Source organism: Colossoma macropomum, unplaced genomic scaffold (assembly GCF_904425465.1).
Source record: "Colossoma macropomum unplaced genomic scaffold, Colossoma_macropomum, whole genome shotgun sequence".
Classification (NCBI taxonomy): Eukaryota; Metazoa; Chordata; class Actinopteri; order Characiformes; family Serrasalmidae; genus Colossoma; species Colossoma macropomum.
The window spans coordinates 20435700-20443954 of record NW_023494789.1 but is presented as its reverse complement, the minus strand read 5'-3'; the positions used below and the strand labels follow the sequence as shown (position 1 = coordinate 20443954).

The 8255-nt window shown below is 38.2% G+C and overlaps 1 protein-coding gene across 3 annotated transcripts in view; it reads left to right on the top strand.

The window, feature by feature from the left end:
* LOC118808082 (DDB1- and CUL4-associated factor 6-like) overlaps positions 1–8255 on the top strand; it is an 18949-nt gene continuing 10694 nt past the window's right edge. Inside the window, exons 1-12 of one of the 3 annotated variants that reach the window (XM_036570480.1) lie at positions 1–187; positions 796–857; positions 942–1034; positions 1119–1301; positions 2462–2575; positions 2697–2832; positions 3276–3487; positions 4471–4558; positions 5380–5496; positions 5654–5830; positions 7480–7585; positions 7666–7766. In XM_036570480.1, coding sequence (XP_036426373.1) covers positions 97–187; positions 796–857; positions 942–1034; positions 1119–1301; positions 2462–2575; positions 2697–2832; positions 3276–3487; positions 4471–4558; positions 5380–5496; positions 5654–5830; positions 7480–7585; positions 7666–7766 — 1480 coding nt within the window. In that variant the 5' untranslated portion in view covers positions 1–96. The remainder of the gene's footprint in view (positions 188–795; positions 858–941; positions 1035–1118; positions 1302–2461; positions 2576–2696; positions 2833–3275; positions 3488–4470; positions 4559–5379; positions 5497–5653; positions 5831–7479; positions 7586–7665; positions 7767–8255) is intronic. The other 2 variants (XM_036570479.1, XM_036570478.1) reach the window with 2 other exon arrangements.

The following is an 8255-nucleotide window of genomic DNA, read 5'->3' as shown; positions in this document are numbered from 1 at the left end:
GAAGTTTCACACGAACTACGGAGTCTTGCACAACCTGTAAAGCAACAAGAGTAGCGATAAGCTGAATCACTCCCGCAGGACGGCGGTGGTTGAATCATGCCTCGCTCTAGCAAACTGATTTGGGATTTAAGGAAACGCTCACTCGGCTTGGATCAGAGAAGCAATTTTGTGCGGGCGGATTATTTAGGTAGGAAAACGCAGAAATGTAGTTAGTATATTCTCAGCCTCCTTTGGACGGTGGTATAGTGAAAAAAGAACGAATTAGGAGTTGAACTCAAGTGTCCCGTTTCTATCTCCGAAATAAAAGCTATTTCCAGTATTTCCAAAACTAGCTACGTAGAAGTGTCCAATATAGCTACTTCAAGATATTTTTTCGATACACGCGTTGCATCACTTATGTTTACTTTTGCTGATGTTCGATAAATTGGAACAGAGAGAAACGAACTTGCAAGCCACGTCTTTAAAAAGACTAGGAAAAAGTACATGTACAAATGTACTAAAACTTTTTTTCAGTGTTTTACACTTCTCTGACTTAATTAATCAGGCCTAATTTGTCTTTGTAATTATACATGCAGTGGCTCAGTGTTCTTTACCTAGTAATTATATCCACTGTGTAATGAGAAAAAAAGCATGTTGTGTTGTAATGTGATGTAATTTGTCACAGTGACGATACATATCACTATATTGCCCACTATTACTGTTTACTATATTTTTCCTAATCTCTAGCTGTTCTTATTATTATATGTTGCCAATATTTGTTGATTGATTGATTGATTGATTGTACAATTGCTACAGGCACACGAGAGTTTGTCCAGAGACTAAAACTTGAAGCTGCCCTACCTGTCCATGATGGCTGTGTAAGTGGCCCATAATGAACTCTGTCATTATAGCCTATAGCTTTACAAAGAGGTATACATACTGTTTTTTCCCCTTTCTGCCAGGTAAACACAATATGCTGGAATGATACTGGTGAATACCTCCTATCAGGATCAGATGACACCAACCTTGTCATCACAGACCCTTTTACTAGGAAGGTATAAAGAAAAGTTGTAAAAAACTGTAAAAAGTTCCCCTTTCATGGTTTGATTCTGCCAGACTATGCTTTCTGTCTTCGCTAGGTTCTAGTTAATGTCCCCTCTCATCATCGAGCCAACATCTACAGTGCCAAATTCATGCCAGCGTCTTGTGATCACTGGATTGTTTCATCAGCAGGAGATGGACACATCCATTATACCAACATCAGCAGGAGCCCTGACATCACGCAACACAAGTTTACCTGCCACTATGGCACTGTTTATGAGGTACAGCAGCTCAAAAGAATCATTTCAGCTAACTCCTTAAGGATCCACTGGAGGATTACATGGCATCTTTGAATTCTGGAGATAACTGTCACTCTGACAGGTGTATCACATGGGCTTAGTAAGCTGTTGTCAGTAGTGTCTATTATAGTGAATGAACAATATTTTTTTTCATGTACAGGACTGTGCATGAGTTAGAGACCCTTTATTTAATTTCCAGTCAAAACAGCTATTAAGTACAAGTAATTCATTTGTCAGCATCACAGAAAAAAACAAAAACATATATTTAACAGTAAATTACACAGAGGCCTTAACAACTAAAATTAATATCATTATATTTAGCATGTCCACCCTTTGCCTTCATTACAGCTTCCATTCTTTTCAGAAGACTTGCTATCAGTTTGTCAAGGAAATCTGCATGGATATTTTTCCACAACTCCAAAGTTCAGTCTTAGAAGTTGGTTGTATTTTCATCTTGACTTGTGATTCAAGTCATCCCAAAAGCTTTTAGTGATGTTAAAGTTTGGGCTCTGGAGTGGACAGTCTAGTATTCTGAGAACACCCACAGCTTCTTTTTGATTTGCAAATTTTTTTCTTTTTATCTGTTTCCTTTTCTCCATAATAACTTCTTGACAACTACACATCCTTGAAGACCCATAGCATTGGGTTATCTGCTCACAGTGGAAGGATGGACAAAAAAAACATGTGGAAACGTTTATGTTCGGAAGCTCCTCGTTTGTTCACTTATCCTTTGAAGTTATTTAAGAGTATCCTTTGACTTTTCCTAGTGGGAGTGGGTCATTTTTTTATCTAAGCTCTTCAGAATGCAAATTGCAGATTTACATGCAAAAGAAATTCGCAAGATCACAAAGGTGTGTTTGGGTAGCCGCCTGTGTGAATGTTAGTGTTGCTTTGAAGGGTTTTGGTGGCCTACTAGTTCTTGCATGGTTGTTTAGAGTCACTTTGTCTCAGTTTGGTTTTCGTTTATCTTCTTTAGTCTTTCCCCTTGCTTTTGCAAGTGGATTATTGTATGTCTGTTCTCCATAGAAAACAGAGTAACTTGTACTTAACGGCTATTTTCACTAGGAATTAAATAAATGAAGGATGCTCTCTGATGTGGCATACTGTTAGTGATCCGACACTGATTTTTGGATTTCTTACAGATTCTTACAGTGCCCAATGACCCACACACTTTTCTGTCTTGTGGAGAGGATGGAACCGTCTGCTGGTTCGACACCAGATTAAAAAATGAATGCAGCCAAAGTAGATGCGGAGATGTATGGAATGCATTTTAAACAAAGAACAAATTATGTTTTGCTTTGCATGTATGACGTCTGTTTGCTGGTTCAGTATTGTCGTTGTTCTGTTTAATGGTATTTATTGTTGTCCTGTTGTCAGGATGTTCTTATAAAATGTCGCAGGGCGGTCAGCTCCATGACTGTCTCCCCTGTTGAGCCCTGTTACCTTGCTTTGGGCTGCTCTGACAGCTCAGTACGCATATACGATAGGAGGATGCTGGGGACCATCACTACAGGTGCGACTAAAGGTGTTTGAGGAATAGAGGATGACTTGGTTTGGAGAGCAGAAATTGTCTTCCTGAAGCTAAGGGTGTGTGATATGGCAAAAATATAACCGAGCGTTAGAGTGGACAAAATCTACCAGAAAAACAGTAAAACATTTTTTTTTTTTAATTCAACAAAAATTACTGTTTATTTGCTGAATTTAACATATTGGGTAAAAAAAGAACATAAAATGTGCCCTGTGTTATAGTTTTTTTTTCCTAATTTGTAAAACCCAATATATTCTCGTTTAGAAAATCAACAAATTGTGTAATGTGAACGAACTTTTGCATATAACTGTACATGCGCTTAATCCTCACATGTATCTTACCAGAACACAAAATCTTTGACTTTACTATTTTATAGAACTATGTTCTAGAGAGTCAGTGTTCTCTTTTCTTTCTTTCATGTTAACCAGGGGGCTTTTCCACTGCAGGAACTACAGGTATCTGCCTACGCTTTGTGCCTCCTCACCTGACTGGTAGGTCGTGCCGCGTGACCTCATTATGTTACAGTGCCGATGGGCAAGAAGTGCTTGCCAGCTACTCCTCAGATTACGTCTATCTGTTTGACCCCAAAGATGACCAGGCCTCCAAGTTAAAAGGCCTATCTGAAAACAGGAGACAGGAGGTGAGGTTAAAGGAGAGAATTAGTTTAGCTAGAGGCATATCTAGAGATACAAAAGCCTAGCTTGAATACAGAGTTTTAGCTCCCCTGAATCCAGTTGGATAAATTGTTGCCTAGTACAAAATTGTCTGTCTGTCTGTCTGTCTGTCTGTCTGTCAAAATGATTGAAGGTCAGCAGAGATCATTATAACCAGGCTGTCATGTGTGCTTTATTTACCAACATTAAAAAAGGTCCTTGCTGAATCACAATTAACTTGAGAACGACACTGTCGTAACACCGTTGCATCATCACATATTGTTGGTTCTAAGCTAGCATTCACCAACGCTAACAGGGACCAGTTCACATTTTGCTGTGGAACAAAATGTCCAAGTGGCACATGATATTGTTTTCCCAGCAGGCTGTGTGTCTGAGTGGGCAGGCTTAAATGCCTTTCCCAAAACAGCCTCCAATACAGGCAGCTAGTGAATGTAGACAGAAATAAAACAGAAGTGGCAGTAACTGTCTCGGCAGGAGTACTTTTACTTAGCCTTGCCTTATTTACCAGGCACCACTGTATGTGACATATGTCCTAGAACAAAGACTGTATCACTATTAAGAATTTATATTAACACTTAATTTTGTCAAACTGGGTCTCAGTCACTTACCTCTGCCTCAATCACTTACCTCTGCTGTTTAATAACTTCATGTAATAGTAAAAGAACAGTCTAGATGTAGGGTTATTATTTACATTTTAATGGGACACAAATCTTACATAAGACTTTTTTCTTAATTTGCTGAATACAGGGCTAGCAGATGGAGTGTTCCAGAAAGACTATGAGTGTGTAATTGAGCATTGATCTTGTGCTGGTGAGTTTACAGTGCCAGGTGCAAACCCAGCTGAGAAAGCCAGTAGAAAGTAAGCTGAGAGGGAGGGCTGGCAGTAGGGCTATTTTTGTTAGCTGTGTGATGTTTAACAGAATCTTGATGATGTCACTTACAACTGCAGCAACCACCCGTGAAGCGCTTGCGACTGAGAGGTGATTGGTCAGATACTGGTCCCAGGGCCCGTCCTGAAAGTGAGAGAGAACGAACTGGTAAGAGGAGACTAAAATAACACAGACATGCACACACACAGGAAAATACCATAATACTCAGATTGGATTTCTAGACAACCAGAGTTAAAGAGAAATTCCACCAAATTTTTCAGTCTTTCTCTGTAATTAAATGGTTGTTAAAAGATGTGAACAAAGACATTCTGAGTGGTTTGTTGTGAAATGCTCCGTTCTAGAGAAACTTAGCAAGTCAGAATTGCTCAATGTGGTGGCTTAAAGCTTTTAAGCTTAGATCCCTCACAGAAAGTTAAACGGCTACAAATACACTGCCTGATTCCTAAGACATTGTTTTATGATAGTTTTTGAGATTTAAGATTTAAAAACTCAGAAATCATGTTTAGGTTTACTGGTCATTTTGGACAGTAAATAAAATGCATATTTTGCATTGTTGACATCACAATCCCTCATTTGTATCACCACTACTGTAAAAAAATCCAGATCAACAAGTTTCTCAATAATGAACCGTGTCACATTAAACCACTCTGAATGACTTCGTTTACATCTCAACGAATAAATTATGTGGAATTTTTTTTAAGTGTTGTAATTCTCCTTTAAATTGCCATAGATACATTTTTTTAATCCTTTACTGAAGCTTAATTGGTGAGTATAAAAATTGTATAAAGTATTTACAAATAAATAAAGGGCTTATAAACTTAGTAATACATGGCAGTTTTCCATTTTTTTAGAATTCAGATCGAGTGTGCTAGCACTAAATTTAAACAGATGTATGTTGAGCATTTTATATTAAATAATCTACATTTTATGGGTTTTGGGATTGTTTAATGTGCTTCTGCTTCTTTTAGGAGAGTCCAGTTCTAACATGTCACTGATGCAGAGAATGTCAGGGATGTTATCTCGCTGGTTTGAGGAAGCCAGTCAGGCTCAGAATAACAGGGCCCACTTACGTTCACGCTCAAGTGGTGAGTGTTTTCACACTTTCAAGCATGATCCCACATTTGACACTTTTCTTTTCCACTGTGGCTTCTGCTAAAGCTAAGACCTGAATTTACGAGGTTTTTACAGCTGCAGTGCATACCTTGTGGACATGTTAGATTGTTATACTGTTTTTCTTTTTAGGAAACATCACTCAGTCAGCCAGTACTAGCATGTCTTCTGCAGGAGATCAGACAGGGTCCGGTGGTGAGAGTCCTACACAAGCCGATGCAGAGAACATACCTTTCCCAGCCTCTAACTCAACTACAGGGACCTCCTCACCCCGGTCCTCCTCCACATCTCATAGTGCACAGTATCATGGTGAGTGAAGTCTACTTCATTTCTCATGTATAGGACAATTTGCAGTGATTTACCGGATCTAGTTTTGGTTTGGAGATAATTATATGAAAAGCAGTGCCATGTTAAATGGCAGGGCAAGATTTGAAAGTGTTTTTAATGGCTAAAATGTTATATAGACAAGCTTCTGTGCCCTTTGCCATATAGAGAATATTGTTCCACTAACAATGTTTTCTATTTAGCCATACTTTTAACAGTGCTCAGATTTTCTTTACTTCCAAAGCATAAACATCAGGTTTTATTCTGGTCTTTATCTTCAGACTAATTCATAGGTCTTAGGTCATCAATTCAATTTAAAGCTTTTTATCTGGGTAATAAGCCTTTATTTATTTGGGAAAACACAAATTTTAGAATCAATGCAATAAGTAATAATACAATAAATTGTAGTTTTAGTGTTAGCTTAATCATTTCCAAACATGCCCCAAAAGGATGCCCAGTTTCTGTGGTTATTGTCCAGTCCCTGATTCAGCTAATCAATCAATCAGTTGTGCTGGTGATGGAGTTTAACAGATCCAGTGGCTGCAGTGCATTCAGGTTAAGAGGAACTAGAGCTTTTAATTATCTCACAAGATTTCAATGCCTTCTCTGAAAAATAAGGAATTCTTGTTTCTTTTTACGGTATTATCAGAATCTGAATCACTTCCTTTTATGTCAAACATAAAAGGAGTTTATCTTGGTGAGTGCACACGTTTGACATGTAACATACTGAACAGACTAGACAAGCACACAGACTGTTAACAGATATTCAACCATGGGACAAATAAAATAAAAACGCAATAAATAGAATAAAAAATACAAAGAATAATAAAGAGACAACGTGAAAGGACTTAAAGAGATGTGTGGGAAGAAGCTTTTGGCATGTCTGGTTGTGCTGGTTTTAATGGCCCTGAATCTTTTACCAGAGGGGAGTGGCTGGAAAAAAAAGTGTTGCCCAGGATGAGAGGGGTCAGCTGTAAGTTTGCTAGCATGCTTAATTACCAGCATTATTCTAATGTTATGTAGTACTTTACAAGCACAACCACACTTACTGCCCAGAAAAATAGGTTTACACATACTGTACACATACTGACGTTTCGCCTACTGATTTTTCATGATTACTTGAGGAAGGGCCCGCATCCTACGTATTTCTTATATTTTATTTATTTTGCCTTAGAATTTAACTGGCTGGTTTTGTTACTGTGCCTTTAAGATTGACATATATAAAAACCTCTATTCTGATTGACTGCCCTGTTTTGTGCCTTATTCAAAAAAACAGTCCGAGCTGAAACACACTTTATAACTTCATTGTAAATGGGTGAAGCTAAACTGCGGTAGGTTTAAGAGGTGGATATATGTAGCAAGACATCTTCCTAGCTTTCATTCTAAACCTGCACAGTTAAGCAATCATGTTAAATAGAAGTGTAGCACAGCACTATGAATTAGAAAACAGGGATTAATGGCTCTATTCAGAGGTCTTCAGTAGCAAATAAAAGCTTTTTTTTATAAACAAATGCAAAAGCAATTATTATAGACTATAGTGTAACTATAAAATATATTATAGTTATAGATTGTTACATTTGTAAGCATTTTTGAATGGTGGAAAAAAAATAAAACAAATTCTGTATTACTGCAAGGCTCCACAGGTGCTCTTGCAGCCTCAGCAGAGCCAGTTATCAGTCTGCAGTACAGTTCAGAGGGTACCACCACCAGCACTATCAAGCTAGACTTCACACACCAGTGGTAAGTGAAGCTGATTGTCAGATCTGCACATGTTGGTGCGTCTGTCAGCTGTTTTTATGCATGTGTGTTTGTGGTCTAAGCAGGAGTGAAACAGGATCATGCTGTAGATCCCATAGCAGCAGGAGGTCCGATGAAGGAGAGAGCAGCAGGGCTGCACAAAGCACAGAGCCGAAGCAGCCAGGTAAAGTCTCAAAACAGCACATTACCTGACACAGTAACTAAGGAATTAGAGATGGCACCACTTTTTTGTGTCTTATACTAATTGCAAAATCTTGGGTACTGTCTGATCGAGATACAGTATTTTATTTCTGCTACCATATATGCAAACTATCATCGCCATTTTTAAGCGATGGATATGCTATTCACGTGAATTGTAAGATTTGCTGAGTTTTTAATTTTGGGAATGGGTGGGGTCTACTGCCAACAGAGAATTCCAAGGTAGAACTCTTCCTTTCCCCTAAACACAGTACAGCAGCATTTTATGCCATTATTCAGCCAACACATAGATGCAGAATTTAATTTTTATGGACCCACCAGAACCAAGCTAACTTTACCAAAACATGAAAAGAGAGTTTCATTTTCACATATTCAGATTTTTTTTCTTTAATAACAGATGGCAAAAAGGTTAATGTGCAAATTATCATTGTTTGAAACCAAAACAGTCAGCTAC